General features: G+C 38.5%; 1 protein-coding gene across 5 annotated transcripts in view; it reads right to left on the reverse strand.

Annotated features, from left to right (window-relative positions):
• Window positions 1-24,519, reverse strand: part of LOC134529112 (histone deacetylase 6) — a 116,008-nt gene that overhangs the window by 23,906 nt on the left and 67,583 nt on the right. For all 5 annotated transcript variants that reach the window (XM_063362866.1, XM_063362862.1, XM_063362865.1 and 2 more), the window contains one exon: window positions 14,549-14,694. In XM_063362866.1, the coding sequence (XP_063218936.1) occupies window positions 14,549-14,694 (146 nt within the window). The remainder of the gene's footprint in view (window positions 1-14,548; window positions 14,695-24,519) is intronic.

Below are 24,519 nucleotides of genomic sequence, written 5' to 3' on the forward strand. Positions count from 1 at the left end.
AATATATCTTCAACAGTTGGTTTGTTGGCCGAGCGGATTAAGGCGCGGGTCTTTGATGACGTCAATCCACGGAATCACCGATCGTGGGTTCTAATCATGTCCACGGCTAAAAAAAAATATTTGTTTTCTTTTCAACAGATTTCGGGATTGGTGCCGTAAAGCCAAATAATTTGTCTGGGACTTCGCCAATCCTTCTATTCAAACTAAAAAGTGAAAAATAAATATAGTTTAAAAAAACTAATAAACACGCTTTTAAAGCACATCGAACTAAAAAGTGAAAAATAATTTTTAAAATAAGCTTAAAACAATAATGAATGAAAACTACTAGTATTATTGTGAAAAAAGCGTGGGGCGCTTTGTTCCATATTTATCGTACATTGAGCGCCCATTGGTAGAGCAGCCGACATGTCATCGGAAGGCTCTGGGTTTGAATCCCAGTCCGGGCTATCCAAATTTTTCTCACATATTCTATACACTCTCATTGAGAAGGTCCTTTCCTCATCCTTTCTCAATCCTTATCCTTCCCAAAATTCCTGTTACGTAAATGTGGACCGCTTCACGTAATAATTAATCCGTAACTCCCATCCTTTCCTGCTTCACAGTATTAATTTTGTACAGTATGTAAGACTGGTCAATATCACTTGTTCGTTAATAACCTTATATCATTAAGTCTCACTGTATTCATTGATAACGTTAAAATCTTTGAATGTCTTCTAAAATCGAGATTTGACTATCAATACAGCTGTACACATTAATAATTTGGAAAATAATTACAGTTACTTATAGTTATCACGGAATTAATAGTAGATTATAACAAATAACAGTTTAAAAAAATTAAAAAAAAACACGGTTTTATAAATAAACCCAACTAAAAAGTAGAAAATAAATAATAGTTAAAAAAAAACTAAAAAACACGCTTTTATAGAAAATTGAACTAAAAAATAGAAAATAAATTTTAATTTTGAATTAAAAATAGTGTAAAATAAAAAAAATGTATTTTATTTAAAAAAAAGCGTGGGGTGCTTTTTAAGATATTATCAAAATGATAATCCTTCTACCCATATCTGTCAATAAAATAATTATAACTATTGACACCGTGCACCCCATGCTTTTTTTAAAAATAAAATACATTTTTTTAGTTTACACTATTTTTAATTCAAATTTATTAAAATTTATTTTATATTTTTTAGTAGGATTTTCTATAAAAGCGTGGTTTTTTTTTAGTTTTTTTAACTATTATTTATTTTTTGTTTGTTTGTTTGTTTGTATGGTGATAGCATCTCAACAGGCAGGGTCATTAGAGACAGATAAACTCGGTAATATTGTTCAAGGGGGAAGCAGTCAGCCATGAACCAAGGAACCATTTGCCTCAAGTGGTTTTCTTGATGAACTTTTGAAAACCAAAATCAGGATACCAGAAGCAGGACTCCAGCATTTCATCGCTGGGAGTAGCTTGTTGCAATTAACTTTAAGTTTATAATACATGGTTCATACCCTCTTGTGCAATCAAAAATTAAGGTATTTTAAAGCACCTCTTTATTTAATTGCATTCACCACCATAGAGAGGTAGAAAACCATTTTCCACATAAAATAAAATCCCTCAAAAAGGAACAATGTTAAACAGTTAAGGAAGAAAAAAATTATTTTGTTGGTTAGTTTAATTCTTACAGATAAGCACCTTGTGATCTGACTTATCTCTGGAACACATATCCTACCCAAACAGTGTGATCACCTGAAATGTGTAGCCTTAATATTTCATTTGATCACTAAAACATTTACTTTATAAGTAAAAAGTAAGTCAGTATAACACACATTATTAGTTTAAAAATGTGATACAAATTACAAAAAAATATCCAAAATGTTTATATATACATATATGATCAAATCATGTGGCCCAAAATTTGCCATTTGTAACTGCGCATGCACGAAGCGTTGTTAGCTTCCAAACCGGAAACAAAAGAACATTATCAGTCTTTAGTAAGAAGTTTTTTTGAAGGATTCTTAGTGAAATTTAAGGACTTTAAAAGCCCTTACCCAATTAAAAACAAATTAAGGTCTTTTTAAAGTTATTAAGGAGGCGTACGATTCATATAATACATAAATAGATTTTTATTTGAATATTTATTTATACTTGAAAATAATCAATTCTGTGAAAAGTTGGAGACATGTTTTGCATGGTCACTGTTGGAAACATGGTGGTTGTGGAGCAAAGAGTTAGGGTTGATACAAACTTGGAATTCATAAACCACCTTACTTTACAGTTTTTCCAAAACCAATAATGGACAATTTTTAGTGACTTTTCGGACAAGAGTGGTCATGAACCAAAGTGTTAGTACTTATGGTTAACAGAGGAGTTATGTAGAAGAAAAGTTTTATAAATTATATTTAAAATGGCCAGTGATGAAACAAACTATATAAATGCTAAAAATATTTTCAATTTTGGAACCTATTTAATATTCACTTGTGTTAACATGAAACAAACTTTCTGTTATCTGTTTATTTGCACAGAGGCCAAGAAAGCTGTGGTCAAATCACACGCCTAGCCTACCACCAAGGCGATACGGATTCAATTCCTGATTGGGCCAAATCCAGATTTTTGTAAGTGCGTAACATGGCTAATTGGGCTACGAGTCAAAGGGACATCTCCGGATACTCCAGTTTCCCCTGCAAGTTTATTCCGTTCATCAACTCTCGTCGTCTAGTGACCTTCGTGTCAATGACATTCATTTATTTATTCATTCAGGCACATTTGTAGAGCTTGGGTGCATGAAAGTAGACAATTTGTAAAAATTGGCTAAATTTTTATAAATCTCTGGTGACAAATTAATTTTTGGGTTGGTGATTTTTTACAGGAAAATGTTAGTTTTTTTGAGCTTTAACACACTTTGTTTGTGTCTACACAATGTATGCTGTAGGAGATGCATGGCTCTTGATAACGTCTCACAGCTTATTGCCACGTAAGAAACACTGTCCTCTTTTTATCTGCTTTCTGTGCTTTATTTATTACTGTAGGAGTGAGTGAGACACATTCTTGCAGCTAATTTTCTACCCCTTCCCCTTACTGCTTTACGACCCCTCCTAATAACAAAAAGACACCCGTGTATCCCTTCCCGGCAATTTTTTTTACCAGTTCTCTTCCAGAAGGCAGCAAGTTATTCTTTCTTGTCAGTTACTTCTATAAAAACTAGCACGCACATTACAGTCAGAGAGAAATTTATGACAGACGAGTAGGAGAACGTAAAAAGCTGTGCTTTGAAACACGGCTTTCAAAGCACCAACGATTTCGGGTCACAACTGCGTCTTACAAACCTGTCGAATAACATTGGGAGATTGTGTACAGTGCCAGTTCATGGACACGCTCTCAGAGTTGATGTAGGCTTTTGGACGTACGCCATTGCTTAGCACATGTATGTCTGTAGAAGAAAACTACAAAAAAACACAAATGACAAAAAACACAAATTAAGCAAAAAATTGCTGTTGTCAGGATTTAACACCACACAATACTCCACAACAGGAATATGGTCAACAAACAAAGAAAAACAAAGAAAAATGGACTAACAGAACGAAATAAATCCCTACAAATGATGACAGCACAAAAATATTGAACCTAAAAAAATTCAGCACAACAGTCAAAACGAGACAAAAACAAGACCAAACGTGCCGGCGCAACAGACGAGCACAATGGCACTATTCAAGGTGTTTTTCACGCACTACTGAGATATTTTAACTAAACAATTTTTAATTATTTGTGATGTTATACATATTAAAAAGCAACACAGGAGAGTTATTACACACATACTCAATGACACAATGTAATAATGAATTTTTTGGACACCCAAAGTTATAAATTCGCACAAGGATCACACTATATTTTTTATACTAAAAATCGGCATAAAATGAGCAATTCATAGTTGGGTACATACGGTTAACTAAACATCACTCAGTTTGATTCATTTTTGCCAAAGTTCACTTTGTAAAAACAATGTAGTTTCAGGAACTCCTTTTATTTTTGGATTTTAAGTGAGTTATCAGGGTGGCCACCCAATCTACAAAATAAAATTCCCTGATTTTTCCATGTGAAAACTGAGATTTCCCTGATATTTATAACACTCATTTAAACTTTCAAAATACATTTCCTGGCAAGCTACATTATATGGTATGTACATAATTAAGGCAGCTGTTACATACCTGCATTCCAAAATCGTTGAAAATTTTATGGACTTTATCATCAAGGGCAAAATAAATAAACTTGTGTCTGTGAAAGTTAGTGTCAGTTACTAACATCAAATCATCCTCTAATGTAAATAGATCTTCAAAACCAATTTATCATTTTGTATAAATTTCCAAACAGAAAACTTATCAGTCATAACACTATCCTAGTTCACTTCAGTATACAAACATAAAACAAAACTTTTGATTAAAATAATTGTTAAAACCTAAGTATTTTTAAGAGACTCAATTTCTGCATCAATAAGTGAAGCTTCCTTTTTTGCTTCTTCTAAGAGTTTTTGTTTTTTAACAGCAAGATCTTTAACAGCCATTGCAGTTCTTTTTTTTTTTTAATTTCGACATCATTATTGGCCTCTTTTTGAGCCTTCATTTTAGACGTTGCTTCCTTATAACGAGCATGAGAGTTTCGGGCAGCATGAATGACTTCCTTAGAAATATTGGATATAAAGGCGTCGACTCCACCTGCTGCTGTTACCCCATCATAAACATGTCTCTGGGCTACAAGTGATTCTTCTCTGAGGTTTTCCACTAAGCACTCGCCATTAATTGAGAAACCTCTCTCTAGATTTGCATTTCCAAGCAACCAGATGAGGACAAATTTAAGAAAGGATACAAGCTCATCACAATTTGGTTGAGAGGCTACAAGTTTCATCCATAAACTATCCAATTTATTCGCTTTTCTTACAAATGTCTTCATGGTGCCTTTTACATCTTCTGCATCACACAAAACCCTGAACTGACTATCAACTCTGTCAGCTTTGGTTCTGGAAATCCAGTTGTTTTCCACCAAGATTTTTAGAGTCTGCTTTAGACGTTTGTTTCGCAGAGTTGGTCGCACTACAACATCTGGATCGAGACAGGAGATCCCCTCAGTCAGAGAGTATTTAAGAGGCGAACATTCCAGCATTTTCTCACAAAACTTTTTCAAGCAATTCCTACAATCATTTTTTAAATTGCATAATTTCCAGTTCAGATGCACTTTTGATTTTACGCAGAGAATCACGAGTTGCATAACCAATATCAACATGCTTTGCTCCCAGTAAACTATTTTTATCAGAAAGATCAATACCCATGACCTTACTAGAAGAGTCCAGCTTCTCAGATTTGACAAATTTTGTCATGATATTTTTCACCAGTGAGTTTAATGCCTCGAACAACAGAGGTGCCATTGGTGCATCAGACTGAAAGTCGGTCAGGAAAGGCTCTACAGTGGAAGCCAACGAATGGAAAAAAGTTAGCTCGGAAAGTAAAAACTTATCTTTCAGTAGTTCTGACACGACTGAGAAACTGCTACACTGTGGAACTTTTTTTTTGGTTACTTCTACTACATACTTTTCTAGAAAAGGCACAATTATCATTGCTCTTTCTGCTACATTGGTGTTTTCTAACCATCGTAGGGGACAAAATTTCAATGGGAAAGTAGAAGAGCCAGAATACTGAATATAATTACTTCCACGTGAAGGCACATTTTTAAATAAGAAATACAGAGCTCTCAGAAACTCCATTACCTTCCACCCAGTGGCCTTGATTGATGCCTTAAAAGCCTCATGAAGAGAATGCAGCCCACATTTGCCAATATCCAAAATTGATGCAACACTTGGATCTTTCTTCAAAAAGTCAAGTAAATCTTTCATAAGCTTAACATTAACGTTTGGCCCATCCATTGAAACCTGTACAATTTTATACAAATCAATCTCACTTAAGGCTGAAGTCAGGGCTTTTAACAGGTCTTGTGATGTTGCATGCCCAACAAATGCAGAACAAAAATACCTTGTAACTACACGATTGGTTACCTCATTCCAGAACCTAACCATAACATCCATCTGACATCTTTGTGCCACCTTGTTCAGAGATTCATCGAAACCAATAACAATGTGTTGTAGCGGTTGGGTCCGCTAGATTCAAAACTGTGCGCGCCGTCGCGGGCCTCCGGCACTCCGTTCCCCTCCTCCTTCTCCCTCCCTTTCCCCTTCCTAGTGATGTTCAATTTTTACTCGTTTCCCCCTCCACTTGATCGGCGCATGCGTGCGCTGCGGCGCGAGCTTATAATTTCAGCTGCAACCATGTTGAGGGCCTTCTTCTGCTGGTTTACTTAGTCAGGCTCGGTTGTCAGCAGTAGATGATCTGTTGTAATTCTACTAGCATGTAGTCCGAGAGGTTCTAGTTGAACTTTGTGCGTGTGCGACCTCAGGGGAGAAATGTAAATTGGTTTTTGAGTCGTCAGTGAGGCGGTGGCCCTCACCCTAATGTAGAGTCATTCGTTCTTGAATTTCTTCTGTCTAAATTCCTTTTCGGCCGCCACCATCAATAATTGTTTGGAATATTGCATTAAATTTAACTTCATCTTCGCTTCCATTTTTCTGTTTGTAACTGTCTCCCCCTGAAATGTCGTCGCACGTATTTGTTTGTTAAAGTTTTTTAAAGAATAATGTAACTTCTTTCTTTCTTGTACCTGCACTTTGCAGTAGTTTTGTAATTTAATTTTGTAATATAACTTCATTCGTGGCAATGCTTGTGTTTCGAGTTAACTGCGCATTGTCTCTTTTTGACGATCGTTGTTTGGATCGCTTACAGTGTAGCCGGCTTACCCATTAAAATTATAATTGTCAACTAACTCGCTTTGTCAGAAATTGTTCCCACTTTATGTATTCAGCCTTGCATTGTTTAAACTTAACATTATCAGAAATGTTAACGTAATGTTTTTTGAATTAATTTTGAATTTGAATAAAATGTCTGTGTACCTGAAACCATTTACCTTGCATACCTGATCTATTCCATTCACGTATACCCCAGTCCATGCCAGGTTCTGGCCTCCCTCAACACTTAGTAAGGCCCCCAACCTATTACAACTGCGCTACTCTGCTGCAGGACTGTGAGTGCTTACGTGTTTCTGTTCTTTGTTTTTATGAACCATGGGGACTCCGGCAACCGGGTGGATATACCGTTTGCGGAGAGACGACCTCATCCAGGTTTTAACGGAGGAAGCCGTTCCTTTCGAGGAGGACGCAAATGTGGCGACCCTTCGTGGATTGCTCGTCAGGCACGTGCGCGGTGCCTGGGAGTCGTCAGACGAGGTACCGTCTCATAGTTGTGAACCGCGTGCGGTTCTTGATTTTCTGAGTGCCGCGGCACGTTTAGCTGGTTTAAAGTTAGTCAATGAGGTGGAGTTTTTGAAAGCTCTCTTGAGCCTGTGTGGACCGGCGTTTTTGCCACTGCTCACTGACGTCGTAAATCAGAATCTGACATTCGCACAGTTCAAGACGTCTGTGCTACAGTTTGCCTGTCCGCCACGTGTGCTAGAAACGTGTAAACGTGAACTTGTATTCAGGTTTCAGAAGCCTGATGATCCCCTGTTGCAATTCATTAATTCAGTTGCGGCCTATACTGAGATACTGGAGTTGAACCTCCCTGAGACGGAATTAACGCAAACTATTGTCGGTAACGTGTCTCCGCTAGTGTTACAGCATAGCGCCATGCTTAGCCCTCCTTCCAGTCTGAGTGCTCTCCGTAAGTGGAGCTCAGAAGTGGAGAATAGATTGCTAGCTGTCAAAAAATATCACGAGGATTTTCACTCCCAAGCCCACTCCAGGCAGTTTTGTTCCTGTTTCTAATTCTAATTCTAAATTCAATTCTCCTAATGTTCAGTTTACGTCTCAAGTCAACACCGTACCTGCTCGCGCGGTGCACGTAACGTGGCAAGTTGAGTGTGCGGCTAGTGTAAGTGATCCCTCTGTCGGGGCGAGTTTTGCCGCCAGCAGACGTCATGAGTCGGCTAATGCGCCCGGCCCGTCCTCTAACCGTCCCAGGTGTGCCTACTGCTGTACTTACGGCCACGCGGTGTCTGAGTGCACGCAGCCCGCTGTGAGCCGCGAGCAGCGAAAATGTTTTCACTGTAAGCGCACTGGGCATTACAGAAATCAATGTCCGGGAAACGGGCCTTGACCGGGCGTGCGAGTGGTCGCCACGGTCGTCGCTTGAGGAAAGCCGCTCATTATTTGTACAATAATTTTGTACACGTTCGTCTGCTCAGAAATAATATTCCGGCCTTAATTGATTCCGGTGCTACTCGTTCTTTGATTAGTTCCGAATTGTTCGATGCATGTTGCATCAAACATCCACAATTGTTACGCCATGTATGCACTGGCTCTGACGTAAAAATTTGTGTCGCCAACGGCGTGATTGTTACGTCAGACGTAGAAGTTGAAATGCACATTAAGATCGCGGGTTTCTCTTGGAACTGGCACTTTAATGTTGTTCCCGGGTTATGTCACCCGCTTATTCTAGGTTTAGATTTTCTGGGAAAGACGCAATGTTTGTTAGACGTCGTTAACCAGGAACTGGTTTTTGGTTTTCATCCTGCACGTAAAATTAAACTTATTCATCAGGACTCCGCTCCTATCGTCATGTCGTGCGCCGACACGTCTGACGTCATAAGTAGGGACGCGGTCATTGCTGACGTCATGAACAGGTATTCTGACGTAATTTCCAACCGGATAGGCAGGTGTGACGTCATGCCCTATAAATTTTATTTAAAGGACACGACTCCTGTTAGAGCTAAAGGACATATAATTTCTCCTCCCAAATTGCAAAAGTTGAAAAACATTATCGATCGACTCCTAGAAGCAGGAGTTATTGCTCCGTCTGTTTCCGATTTCAGTTCGCCTTCCCTTTTAGTCCCTAAAAAGGAAGCGGGGGAATTTCGGCTGGTACACAATTACAAGGAACTGAATGATAAAATTAAGGAGGACAGCTACGAGTTGCCAACCGTAGAGAGCGCCCTTCAACATCTAGGGAATGCCGCAATATTTTCCGTCATTGATTTAAATGCTAGTTTCCACCAATGTTTGTTGCATCCAGATTGTCGCAAATATACTGCATTTTTGACCCCGTGGGGGCAATTTCAGTTTAATCGTGTGCCCATGGGTGTGTATTTTGGTAGCCAGGCGATGAGCCGAGTGCTTGATCATATTCTAAGCGACTTAAAATTTAAATCAGTCTTCAATTACATTGACGATATTATCGTCTACAGTGATAACCTGGAACAGCACAAGCAACATTTGTGTCAGGTGTTTGATCGTCTCAGAGCCGCTAACTTGACAGTTAATCCCGAAAAAATTCATCTGGGAAAAGAGTATGTTAAATTTTTTGGTTACATTATTTCGCAAGGCAAACTCATAATGGATCCCGATAAAGTTTCCCCCATTGTAAACTTCCCTCCTCATAGGAATGTCAGAGGAGTTCAGAGATTTCTCTGCATGACGGGATATTATGCTCGTTTCATTCCCGATTACGCCGCAGTTTGTGGTCCACTTAATACGTTGCGAAAAAAGAATGTTGTTTTTGAGTGGGGCGACGCTCAACGGAAGTCCTTTGACAGTCTTAAGGCCTTGATCTCTTCTCCCCCTGTCTTGGTTCTTCCTGACTTCCAACGCAGGTTCGCCCTCCAGGTAGATGCGTCAAGCATCACGGTAGGTGCTGTATTGGGGCATATTGAAAACGATAGGTTGCGCCCTATTGCCTATGCCAGTAGAACACTTACTGACGGGGAACGACGTCTGGGTACCTACGAGAAGGAAGCTTTAGCATGTCTGTTTGGCATCGAGAAATTCGCGTCTTATCTCGATTGTCACGAATTCGATTTGTTCACGGACAATCAAGCGCTCAGTTGGCTGTTTAACCATCCGAACCAGCTCGGTAAACTAGGGCGCTGGGTGTTAAGACTGTCCCGCTTCAAATTCAAACTGCATCATATTAAGGGTAGTGACAACGTTGTCGCAGATGCACTCTCGCGAATGTTTTCGCCTGACGAGTTTGCGACTCGTGTTTCGTCTGCGGATGAAACACAGCCGATGTGTGCAGCTGTTTGTAAAGTATTTCCGGAATCTTTTCTTAGTATTCATCAATGTCAACAGGAGGATCCTTTGTGTGTTCAAATCCGGAAGGATTTGAGTGCCGATAAAGCCGTGCCATATGTTGAGGAACAGGGTGTTGTATACTATTCCGGGACATCTGGGAGGCAAAGGAAGGTTGTTGTTCCTGCATCCCTCCGCCCTATAGTTTTGAAATATTTTCACGATTCCTTATTGGGTGCACATTTGGGCATCGACAAAACGTTCCGTCGAATTAGTGCACATTTAGCTTGGCCTGAATTGCGAGCTGATGTTCAAAAACACGTGCGAACTTGTCGAGATTGTCAAGTCTCGAAACCGCCGCAGTGTGCCAAAGTCGGCTTGTATTGTGCTGATGCTCCTGTTGCCCCCTGGCATGTGCTTCACATTGACATTTTTGGTCCCCTAACACGTTCTAAAAAAGGTAACAATTGTATTTTGGTTATTCTTGACATTTTTTCAAAATTTGTGTTGCTTATCCCCTTAAAGAATATGAAAGCAAATAGCATTGTTAAAGCCTTACGAGATCAGGTGTGGAAATTTTTTGGTGCGCCTGCTTTGATCACGTCTGATAACGCAGGTTACTTTCGCTCTATAAAGTTCAAAGACATGTGTTTTCAATGGGCCATTAAGCCTATTTACAGTAGTAGTCCTTACTGCCCCCAGGGCAATCAATCAGAGCGAGTCAATAAAGTGCTTAAGAGCATTCTAACTGCTTTCTACAGGGATGATCAGTCGCTATGGGACAGCGACCTGCATTTTATCAATGTAGGGCTTAATTCAGCTGTGCATTCCGCTACTCGATTCCCTCCTTCAATTCCATTTCTAGGTAGGGTGCTGACCCACCCTCTCCTTAACATGTGGGGACTGCCGCCCCTGGAGGCTGCCTCGGATGACGAGTCACTGGAGGCCGTGCTGGATAGTGTGGCATGTAATCTCACGAAGGCTCGGCAAGCTGTTGCTAGTTCATATAACGCTTCCCGGAGGCCTCATGGTTTTTCTGTTGGACAGCTGGTCCTAGTAAAGAATTTTTTGCTACCAAATAGGGCTGAAATGATTAATGTTAAATTAATACTGCCTTATGTTGGACCTTACGTCATAAACAGATTTCTTAGTGAGAATACTGTGTTGATGCACAGTACATCTGGTTCTAAAAAATTTAGAAAGGCTCATGTCTGGCAGTTAGAAAAGTTTAATACTTAATTTGAGGGTTTGCTGTTGTTTTGGCGTGCGCGTCTGGTTTTGTGTTTTTTTTTTTGTTTTCAGTTTGGTATGGTTATTGTTCCTCCCCCCTCCTTCCTCATCGCGGATGCCGTGCCCTCGAGAGGATCTGCGCAGCTACGGACCTGAGGCTCCTCCGCCTGCCCACTCCATCGTGGTCACTGGTGCCCGCCCGCTTTTTGCTGCGTCTACGAGGCCGCCTGCCTTATTCGCCGTCCGTGCGACTCCGTCATTCGAAGTTCCGCATCAGCATGCTGCTGTGCCGCTCTTCCCTGGCTCGCCCTGAGGTGCCAACCTGAGTCGCCGCGGTTGATGGATGCTGTCCCTGGGTGAGCGAGCGGCAGGCTGTTCTGCCGTGCTGGCGTGCCGGTGTGAGATTCCGTTCCGCCAGTCTGGAGCCGTGATGCATGCCGCATGCGAGCCTGCTTGATGCACGCAATTGCATCTGGAAGCCCTCGCCCCTGTGAGCATGCAACCCGCTCGACAGGGGTACGAGGTGAAGAGTCGAGCCTGCCAGGAGCTATCGGCGTCAGCTGCCTTGGGGAAGCCTGCGGCAGTTGCGTCCGGAGATGCGTCTGTCTGTCGACGTACGAGCTATGGAGCTCGTTGCAACAAATTGTTTGAAAAATGAACTTTCCTGGGACGTCCCTCAAGATCAAGAAAAGTCTTCAGCGCTGAAGATGCTCCCTTTGGTCTTTGTATTTGACCTTTGTAATCCTTTAAGAATCCTTGGCCATTATATTCGGTGTATTTATCTTTCACTGACAGTTAAGTTATTAATAATTATGTGTTCGTCTAAAATTGAACATTAACTATGACATTGTTCTGAAGTTGGAGAGGGCGGCGGGTACCATGGTTTAAGGGCAGGGGAGTTGTAGCGGTTGGGTCCGCTAGATTCAAAACTGCGCGCGCCGCCGCGGGCCTCCGGCACTCCGTTCCCCTCCTCCTTCTCCCTCCCTTTCCCCTTCCTAGTGATGTTCAATTTTTACTCGTTTCCCCCTCCACTTGATCGGCGCATGCGTGCGCTGCGGCGCGAGCTTATAAATTCAGCTGCAACCATGTTGAGGGCCTTCTTCTGCTGGTTTACTTAGTCAGGCTCGGTTTTCAGCAGTAGATGATCTGTTGTAATTCTACTAGCATGTAGTCCGAGAGGTTCTAGTTGAACTTCGTGCGTGTGCGACCTCAGGGGAGAAATGTAAATTGGTTTTTGAGTCGTCAGTGAGGCGGTGGCCCTCACCCTAATGTAGAGTCATTCGTTCTTGAATTTCTTCTGTCTAAATTCCTTTTCGGCCGCCACCATCAATAATTGTTTGGAATATTGCATTAAATTTAACTTCATCTTCGCTTCCATTTTTCTGTTTGTAACTGTCTCCCCCTGAAATGTCGTCGCACGTATTTTTTTGTTTAAGTTTTTTAAAGAATAATGTAACTTCTTTCTTTCTTGTACCTGCACTTTGCAGTAGTTTTGTAATTTAATTTTGTAATATAACTTCATTCGTGGCAATGCTTGTGTTTCGAGTTAACTGCGCATTGTCTCTTTTTGACGATCGTTGTTTGGATCGCTTACAGTGTAGCCGGCTTACCCATTAAAATTATAATTGTCAACTAACTCGCTTTGTCAGAAATTGTTCCCACTTTATGTATTCAGCCTTGCATTGTTTAAACTTAACATTATCAGAAATGTTAACGTAATGTTTTTTGAATTAATTTTGAATTTGAATAAAATGTCTGTGTACCTGAAACCATTTACCTTGCATACCTGATCTATTCCATTCACGTATACCCCAGTCCATGCCAGGTTCTGGCCTCCCTCAACACTTAGTAAGGCCCCCACCCTATTACAGTGTGAAGCATCTGAACACATTTTAACAAGTTCTCTATGGAATTATGGTGCCAAACCATACACGACCAGATAAGAAATTTTTGTCCGGTGTAGCTGCATTTTTTGGGCAATCATAGAATCAGGAAACACAACCTTTAAATACGATGCATTTAGGTTCGCACTGCGAACTGACATAAGTGACATAACTGTTAAAACACACCAAATGATCTCTGCATGAGCCACATTTTCATTCATAATAAACCTATTCATACCACATGACTCTTGCCTAGATTTAACCTCACTTACAGCTGTAGTGTTTTCTGATATAATTGTAACAGCAGTAGCTGCTGGCGTAGAAGACTGCTGCGAAAATAAGTCAGGTGTAATCTCAGATCCACGAGGTGATTTATCAGCACAATTAAAAAATACGTCCAATGTGCATCCCAAACCCGAAAGCTTTGTTATCGATTTATGTTTCTTGCCATTTAAATGACTCCTCACTGCAGTCTTTCCCATATTACTTAATGAAACGGTAGTGTTGCACAAACTGCATGCCGCAGAGAATGGATTTTATTTTACTGGGCGAAGCCATTCCTTAAACCGCTGATCAACAAGCCAGTCCTTGTGAAAACTTGCACTTATAATTGGCATTCATTTTACAAGTCGCATGAAAAAATGTACCTTCTATTCTACACAAACACACTGCAACACTGCAAAATACAAATAGAAGCCAACCATTTCAATAAGCCGCAAACATACTGTAGCCGATAAAATCTGAACACTGTTTGCTAAACATAGTTAATTATTAAGGCCACTCATACACACCCGCCATTTAAAAAAAAACTGTAAACACTAAACAACATTTCATTCTACTCGCGACTGCGCAGTTGAGAGGCCCCGAAAGGCGCATACAAGTGCGCATTGATACGGCCCCGCATGGCGCATGCATACCGCAAAATCCCGGCGCTACAATTGCACGCTGGTAAACACGAAACACGAAAGTAAGTAAGCTAAGGTTTGTGAGGCACAGGACCAAATATCCATTATTTTTTATTTATGGGTATTATATTTTCTATACAAATCCTGTTGTTCCAGGTATGTATACACCCTGCAATTTAAAAATAAATATATTCAGATAGGCAAAAACAACCTCCCGGTATTAAGAGAAAAATCCCTGAGATTTCCCTGATAATTCCAGGTGATAGTGAAATCCCTGATATTTCCCGGTTTTCCCGGTGAGTGGCCACCCTGGTTATATATACAACCTTACCATTGTTCGTCGAAACAAGACTTCCTTAATGCAAAATTAATACACATAACAATTGAAAATTTTAATTTTCCATCTGTTAATTTTACTATATATTAAAAAAATACATGAATCACTTACTTGAAATCATTTCATCCAAAGTCTTTTCAAACAGATTTTTCTGTTCAATGCTTTGAGAAGGGTAGCAAGCTCTTGTTGGAAATGTTGAAGTCACATTCTCTGTCACTCCATAGAACTTCGGTTCCACCATTACATGTTTCCCTTCACTAAAAAAAACATAAGAAACAATGAAACACCTATTGATGATCACACTAGCATATGATTAAAAAAATTAATTAACATATAATTCCTCAGCATTTGATAGCAAGACAATGCTGATACACATCTGAACAGTAAAAATTTGCATCTTTATTTTTCCAAAACCTACTTCTGGGGCATGGTTAGGATGACAGCTCGTGAAGACATGACGTCTAGGTTTGAATCTCAGGTGAGGTGTATATATAGAATCCATTATTTAGTGAAAGGTTACATCTGGTTTAGTGGGTAAGCCATTATCTTACTGATATAAAGTATCAATAAAATTCAAGATACAACAAAAAAAATTAGTTTTTAATGATTGTAACATCTTCTATCCAGCCTTGAATAGCATGATAGTTTTTATTGACAATAAACATTTAGTTGTTCCAACTAGCATAACGTGGTTTCAGTCTAAAAGTCAAGAAACTGCTAGTTGTATGGAAACTTTTTAAAGTGTACATCATTGTGGTTACACAACACAATAGTGTGAAAAAATATGTACTAGATCATCTGCCTAATGTATAATTGTAATCCGAACCCTGTGGTACAGCCATTTGTCAGACAGATAGCTTAAGTTCTGTAAGTACAATGGTAAAGTGTGACGATATTCACCACATTAGGCAATTGGTAATTGCTATGGTACAAAGTCGGTGTAACCCAGTACATGTTATTTCAGCTGAACAAGTTGAGCCAAACACTGCTAGAGGGCACAAGGTCGTATTCCTACCCAAGCAACCACCTAAACTGGGTTTCTTTATTCCTTCGCAGGCTAGTACATTGAAAATATCAAAATTACATAATAATGTAAGGAGAAAAGGAAGGAGTCGGCTAGACCTCACTCAAAGGATTTGAGATGGGGGTGGTACGTGAAAAAAAATGAGGGAAGAGGTAGAAATACCCTGTTTTATCACATAATCGTCGCACATTTTATAATAAAATCATATTTGAATAGTAGGGAAGTGCCTTTTATGAGAAAAATAAAAATTTTTATCAGGTAAAGTTATTCATAAAAACAAAACCCATTCATGGAAAGTACGTTTATTTAAAAAGTAGAATATACAAAAGTATGCCAAACAATTTAAATTAATAAGTCATAAAACAAAACCTTTTCTTCAACTTTAAATAGAAAAACATAATCTGTGACCCGGATGCGAGCCTGAACTAAAGCATAACTATCGTCGTAGTGCACACTTACCCGCAAAGAGTGTGGGCCATCAAATGTAGTTAACTCGGCACTCGACGGAGAGCGCGTGTTGGATGCAATTGGTGAGATATCGATATTCGACTACATGTGCGCGCTCTATACGGGAAGCAACATAGCCAAACATGAATGATGCCAACTAGCGCTGGCTACATTTTTATAAGCAGTACACCGCGGGGACGCAGACGAACAGATAAAGGTTATAACATTTAAAAAGCCTTTAAAAGAAAATTTACACATCAGACAACTTCGTATTTCCGTGGATTAAATAAGTAAGTAGTAATGTCTGAATAAATATTAGATTTCTACTTTAAAATATGTTGTTTCATACGGAAAAAATACCTACATAAAGCGCTTGGAATCTAATAGCAGGACCAAAAACCTCATGCAACGTTTACACGAGAGGTTTTTTTTAATCAAATTTTGACACCATAAAATATTGGTGCGCAATTATGCGATAAAACAAAACAAATGTTCCGCAAGAGGGTAAATCATGACTAGTGAATTTTTTTTGCTCGGATCATTTAATTTTATGTCAAAGTAATTTTCAGGTATGAAAAGTTCTTAGGTGGTTCTGCTGCAATCTAATGTACATTTTGTGAAACATCCACAATGGCTTGCCAGTTTGCTTTCCTGCATCCTACTCTTAATATTACACCAAACCACGGTCATTTTATAAATAATTAAATTATCTAAACAAATTAATTTTCTTACTATTATAAAAAAAAGATTAAATTCTACCATAAAAATAGCAATTTTAAATAGAACACAAGCACTTTATTAAAGTTCATATTATTTATTCTTGCCAAACTATATTTTTAAACTATTTATCCAAAGCTTGCAATAAAAGTTTCCAACACTGATTGACAAAAGTAATTATTAAAACATTTACAATCAACAGCATGAAGTAATCATTTATTTTCTCCCTGAAGTCATTTATTTATTTATTTATTTATTTAGTTATTAATTTATCATTTGTACCATGCCCACCAACAGTTGAGGAACTTCGAAGGTGGACACAACAGATAACAATCAAACATATACAAACAAACAAACAATCAAAGACAAATACAAAACAAAAAAGAAGAGACAAAAATATACAAGGGCCTAATTGCAGGCACTGCATGAAGGTAGGCTCCGCCTGCAGGCAGGCACCACAATCAGGCATAACACACAGGAAAGGACCATCTGCAGGTAGGCACCACCCTCAGGAAGGCAGCACATGAAGGCAGGCACCACAAGCATGCAGGCACCACAAGTAAGCAGGCACTACAAATAGACAGGACGGAGACAAAAGACAAAACACAACTAAACACATCTACAATTAATAACAAAAAATAGCATAAGATACGCAAGAACCTTATGGTAAGTATAGAAAAAATAAAGGTACAGTGGAACTCCAACTATCCGTACTCCAGCTATCCGGATCGCCGTGAGAACAAAAAATCGTAATTTTATTAAACCAGCAATTTATGTAGTTTCTTTAGACAGTTATTATTTGTTACTGTACAATCAGTTATGCGCGCTTTGTTGGGCTCTTCTTACAGTGAGTGTACTGTAGCAGCTACTGCATACGCAGACGATGAGTCATCATTCAAGCGAGCACTGTTTGTTTTGTCAGTGCCAGTTGCCAGCCAGTTAGTCTGTGTCCTTCACCCAGACTGGTTTGTCGCTATTCGTTCTGTCTTCCATGTATGTTTCTGTTTGTGTGAGTGTTTTATTTTTCTGTGCATTATGTCATATAAAAGATAACATGTTGTTATTGCTGGCAGACAAAATAAAAATCCTTGAACAAGTGGATAAAGGAAAGACTGGCAAGCAGTTAGCTGAGGAGTTTGGCGTCGGATCATGAACAATTTCGGACATTAAAAAAAAACAAATCTTCAATTTTAAACTTTATGTCTGTCCTTGAAAATGAAGATGGTAGTTCGTCTAGAAATGCCATGAAAACACCAGAAAACAAAGTTCTTGAAGAGGCTGTATTCAAGTGGTTTTTGCAGCATCGACCATTGGGAAACCCTCTTACAGGACAGATTATTTGTGAAAAAGCAAAACTGTTAGCCGGGAAAATAGAACCCTTGTCTTCATTTCAAGCGAGTAATGGGTGTATACGAAACTTCAAGGCAAGACATGGCATTCGAGAGTTAGATTTACGTGGCGAGAAACTTTCAGCCGACCCTAAAGCAGCGGTAAAATTCATTGAAAGATTCAAAAGTGAAGCAGGGTTGAATGACCCAAAGTTTATATATAATGCAGACTAGACTAGCCTTATTTGGAAGGCTTTTCCTAAATCCACTCTACCTTCTAAAAGGGAAAGTAGTATGCCCGGCCATAAGGTTAGCAATGACCGTGTTACTGTGCTGAATTGTGCCAACTCTACAAGAAATCACAAAATTCGTCACCTGTTGATAGGCAAATCAAAAAGCCCCCGGGTTTTCAAAAATGTAAAATTACTTCTCGTATTTTACAAAAATCAACCGAAGGCCTGGATGACCGGTGTTTTGTTTACCGAATGGTATGATTCAATTTTCATACCTGAAATAAAAAAATATTAGAAGGCTATAGGAAAAGAAGGCAGTAAGGTTATGTTGATTCTGGATAATGTATCCACCCACCCCCCAGAAAGCCTTCTTGACAGAGAAAAAGAATGTTTTAAAACCCTTTTGCTGCCACCAAAAGTTACCAGTTTGCTGCAGCCAATGGACCAATCAGGTATTGAAACTATGAAGTGACACTACAAAAGACTACTGTTGAGGAAACTTTTGACAGAAGATGAAAATGAAGAAAGCATTGTGGCTCATCAACAAAATTAATTAAAAAGATTGATCTTATATGGTGGCAGAAGCATGGAATTTGGTGAAAACATGCATATTAAAAAGAGCTTTGAACAAACTGAAAGGCATTTTAACTGAGGAGGAAGTACAGACAGAGAAAGAACAAGAAACAAATGTGAACTTGCAGATAAAGAAAGGTAAGAAAAAAAGGACGAGGACAATGTGTCGTTAGAGAACATTCTCTTAAAAATTCCTGGTTGCTCCGAATGCAGTCCGATTATTAAAATAAATACAGTACATACATTTTTACTGAACATATTCTGTACAATTAATCTGCGTTATTTTTTTTTTTTTTTAAGAAATTACTACCTATTTTTCATTATTATCCAATTATTCAGATATTTGGCTATCCGGATCAGGTATGGTCCCAATTAATTCGGATAATTGAACTTCTACTCTATTGAATTGCATGTAAAAAAATAGCTGTATTTTAATAGTTCCTTTATTTAAATATTTGATTATTTTTTTAATTAATAAATATATACACATAAAATTAAACAGACATTTCACACCACATTAAACCAGTATCCATTCAATGACTAATTCAAAAAGTCATAAGTAAACACAAACATTATTACAAATCTTAATTTTTCCATGTTTGATTATTAAGAATAGAACAGTTTTTAACACTACTAGCTTGATTATCAAAGAAATATAAATATTTATCAAGATATTTAAAATTAGTGATTAATCTATAGATTATGTCATGTATATTATGAATTGAACAAATAATATAATGTAAATGACTATTAAATTATGGCTCTCTAAGGCCAGTATTATCTCATAAATGTCATAAATGTTTGCAGTTAAATTTATAATTACAACAATTACAAACCAATAGTGCATCCAATAGTTTTATATGTTCAACAAGTGATGCGACATTTGTTTTAGGTAATTTTCTTAGATAAATCATTTTCAAGAATTTGTTTTGAATGTTTTCAATTTTATCACTATATGACTGTTCCATACAACCGAGCCGTATTCTAATTTTGTTCTTACTAAAGCTAAACAATAGGAAAGAATAGAATCAGTGTTTCATGCATGGTAAGTAATGAATTTGATTAAGGCTAATATTGAATACGAGGATTTCCTAGTGAAAACATAATAATATTCAACTTTTCTTTATTAAGAGCAGCAAGATTTTAACCACACCAATTTTCAATTTCATCAATAACAGATAGAAGTATCAAACAATCATGAATTGTGGTAATTTTTCTGCATATTTTTAAAATCAACAACAAATAACAGATGGTAAGAATGATTTATAACTGTAGTGATATCATTAACGAAGATAAGAGTACCTCCTTGTAGGACACCAGAACTCACACGATGTATGGAGGATTTTTAATTGTTATTTGAAACAAAGAAATATCTATTATTAAGATAGCTGGAGAACCAAACTAAATATATGTGACACAAACCAATTTTGGATAATTTATCAAGTACATAATATAGAGTGATTCAATGTATCAAAAGCTTTGGCCAGATCAAAGTAACACGCATCTACCTGACCCCTATTTGTTACTTCAATATATAGGATTAAGGAGTACAGTACACTCCCTATTTAACGCGGTTGTCGGGGGACATAACTTTTACCCGCGTTGTTGCATAACCGCGATGTTTCGATGTGACCAAGGTCAAAAGGCATAAAACACCGCCTGTGTTCTAATAGGTCGGCAAGCACGCACAGTATAGACGGCCCGCCTTTGTGCGGACTTTGCATCCGCAGTTTTCACTAAACGCGGGTGAAAAAATAAAAATAATAAATTGTAAATATAAATATTAAATGTTGAATTTTATTTTTTATTTTTCCGCATGCCGCGCACAGTTTGTCGCACGGCCTACGAGCGCGCCACACGCCGCCATACACACGTGCGGCACACAAGCTGCTGCCAGTCTCGTGGTGTCAGCCACAGTATCTGCTTCGTCTGAGTGTCCGTAACAAAGTAAGTGCAGTGTGTGCGGTTACACACGATTTTGTGGTCAAAGTCTTCTAAATAGAAAGGCCATAGTAATACTTCAAACCGAATATGAATCGCAAAGTACCGAGTTTGATTGACAAAATAAAAATTCTAGATTTACGTACTTACAAATAGCGTGTCTTTTGCAGAAGTATGCAGCAGATACGTAAAAAACTATTCTAGCATTCGTACAATATAAAATAAAGAATCGTCTATCGTGTAAAGTGGTTAAACTTTGTTATCCATGCTTACAGTAAATTATAAATGGTCACATGTGGGATACAAAAATTGCGCCAAAATAATTTTAGCGCAATCAGTGGCGCCGTATTAAAAAGTCTGTTAAACTTTGTCTTTACTTATTCCATCCGACGCTTTGTCGAGTTGCTGAGTGTGTGTGGCTCGAATCGGCAAGTGTTATATTCCCCAGCCTCTGGTTAAAGGTCGGGAGGCTGCTACACATAAACATTTCCGGGGCTTGTTTACTACCTCACGGCAAAAGTGGTACAGTATGGTTCACGTAAGTATTGGACCACTGGGAATTCCTCGGCAAAGATTAAAATTACGCTAGCTGATTTACTTTATTATTTAATGTTAAAACATTATACCAAAGTAAAAAGATGAACGTGTATAATACAACGAATAATATTACGTCTGTAGGTTCAAGTTGTAACAAAACATTTATATGTCTCCGCTTGTCAACACACGTGACCACGAGAAGTGTGCAGACGGAAATGAGTGAACTACTCAAGGTCACCAGACTTCCCCCCTTTCGGCTTAATCGCCCCTCTCATCACTGGCGCTTATATTCCACTCCTCCCGTCTACCCGGGTGTCTTGGTCGCATATTCTCGGCTCGCCTCTCCCCTCCCAGCGCTTGCCGTCAACCAAACCTATCCAAAATCAATCCCCAGCCGAGTCACGCTGGATAATGTCGCTGGACGGTAGGCTTTATCGGGTCCCCTGTCCGATGCTTTATTTGTGGGTTAAAAAAAATGTTAAGAACTAATGTTTCAGAAAATAACACTGGTCTGGATTGGATCATAATTTGAAAACACTACAAGATAGGGGAATAATGTACGGAGATATCTTGTTTAGAATTTCACTGCGGACATTTTCTACGCCTAGGCTTTTTTCTGCCCGATGCTTAGTTTGTGAGTTACAACGCAAAATTATCCTAATCGGCTGTCAATCATTTATTCCATTATTATTACAGTAGAAACTCGTTAATCCTTGACGCGCTAATTCGGGAATCGGATAATCCGGGACGATTTAAAAGTGCAGAAAAAAAAAGAGAAGTAAAAATTGTCAGCGCTTAAAATTAACGTCACGCGGGCCTGCGGCCGGCAAACACTGCAAGCCTTTGCATGGGCCGCCAAACTCTGCAACGCTGTTTGTACCGACCCTTTGTGTCGTCCCCCTTTCAGCTGTCACATTTGTCACTCTTTAAACTTGAGGGGGATGTCCTGACTTCTGCTTCCCGTTTCCCTTTGTTTGTTTCCACCCGCCAACGCACGGCAGGCGCCTGGCGAGTGACGTGTCTGGCTGGCATTCGGCTGGACGAAGTGGGATGATTGAGAGGGGGGGGGAAGGGGGGCCTACCCAAAATTTATGTGTGCAAGTTCAGCACGATCTTATCTTTCTCTCTTCGGCTGTTGTAAATGACCGTGAACTAATGGCTAGGCAGTGCCGTATTTTTTTAAGCCGAGACTAATTCGAAGACGGTCTTTACCGTGAACGGATTATCCGGGTTTATTACTTTTTTTTTACAGGATTTTAATTAGCCGGGCATCGGCGGGTCCCAATTAACACGAATAATGGAGAGTTTACTATTTTTTATCCATCTGCTGCCAAGGCGCAGTAAGCCTCGGGAGATGTTACGTCACATGACCTTGGCCTTAACCCAGCTGCACGCCGGTGTCTGAGAAGCTTGACGAGACCTTCCGGGCTTTTAATCGCTAGTCCGTGAAATTCGGTAATCCGTGATTATCTCGGTCCCAACCATCACGAATTAACGAGGTTCTACTGTGTTATTATTATTATTATTCATTTCTGATTGGGGGACATGGTTTGACCCGCGATATACCCGATTCCGCGATCTATCGGGGCGCGGTATACCGGGAGTTTACTGTATATGTAAATTTGTCGTAGCTGTCATTCCTATTCTAAAACCAAGCTGACAGTCTATCATATAAATAAAATTAGGTGTTAGAAAATCATTTTTTTCAAATATTTTCGAGAAACCACTAAGCAATGATATAGGAGTATAATTATAAACATTTAATTTGTTTCCATTTTTGTGAAGTGGGATAACTTTAAGAAATTTTCCATTTGGAAGGAAAGTCTTGAGTTTTAATGCTGATATTAAAAATCTGTTGCAGCAAGATGCAAACAACCCTTCAAGATAACGTTAGCTATTCCATCAGGACCAGTAGAGAAGGTAGATTTCAGAGATTTAATGGCTCAGTAGAGTGCCATATTATGTCATACTAAACAATAGAGGATATTTGGAAAAGCATTAATATAATGCATTATAATGCATGCAATATAATTAATACAATGACTGTTTGTGATTTACAAAAAATAAATTATTCACCAAGACAAATATCCAACAAATATATTCAGAAAACTTAAACTGCACAATATCATCTCTTTACACTGTTGAGATTCTATCGGGTTAAAACCTACTCGTAAAACTTCCAATCAACGTAACCATCAACTGCAGTACTTTTCTAAACATTCGGATAAATCCTTATCTTTAATAGTACTTTGATCATTACACAATTACTATAGAAGTATAGTTTTTTTTAAGGATAATCATATTCACAAAATGTATTTAAACATTGTTCTAGGTGAACCAACTAATATGTGTCACTTTCAGACACCATTTTAAATGCAAACAAAGTACATGTTTTCTAGAACTTGGAACCGACATATAGCATCAGTCATATTTAGGTTCACCCACCTTAATTTACAAGGAAAAAATTAAACTAACTTTAAAATATGATAGTGTTCATTAAATACATAAATATGACTAATTGTCATCATTACCTAAAAATAGTATCTTTAAAAGATTTGTGCAATGGGAGTGCATGACTTGATGTAAGTTTTTGGACATACGCCATTGCTAAGAACTTTTTCTGTTGAAGAAAAACTAAAAAATAAAATAAAGAAATAAAATAAATAAAAATGCCCAAAAAAGACAAAAAACACACAAAATTAAGCAAACAATTGCTGTTGTCAACAAGGATATGAACTCCACAAAATATTCCTGTTACGGAAGACGAGATGATGACAACCACAAGATGCTCATCCACCTTCACCCCCCTTGCCAAGTGACTGCAGCAGTGATGTTCATGTTTTGACAGCTCAGGCCATTATTTCTTCCGCCTAGCTGACGAAAAAAGGATCAACCTGCATCTCAAGGAGGCAGAAAAAATCATTTGCGTCTTTCACACAAGCAATCAGAAGAAAAACTTCCTAAACTTTTACTACACACTGTTTAAGATAAGGCATGACATTTTTGGCAAGTCTTCACTGAACATTGGGAAATTAACAAAATAATTTATACATGATTAGTTAGAATGGTGACAATTATGAGGTGTCAAAGTTTAAATATTTGCTGAAAGACAGATCAAAAAGGTCTCACCTTACTTATCATGTAAAGTGTGTATCATCTTTTTTTCTTGTGTAGGTTAAATTAAAAATAAATGCCATTAATGTGAACAGTTGTTAGGCCAATTAATAATGATTCTGAGTATTAAAAAAAATGTAATTTTTGATTTACAGACATTTTTAAACA

The sequence above is a fragment of the Bacillus rossius genome, chromosome 2, assembly GCF_032445375.1.
Source record: "Bacillus rossius redtenbacheri isolate Brsri chromosome 2, Brsri_v3, whole genome shotgun sequence".
NCBI lineage: Eukaryota > Metazoa > Arthropoda > Insecta > Phasmatodea > Bacillidae > Bacillus > Bacillus rossius.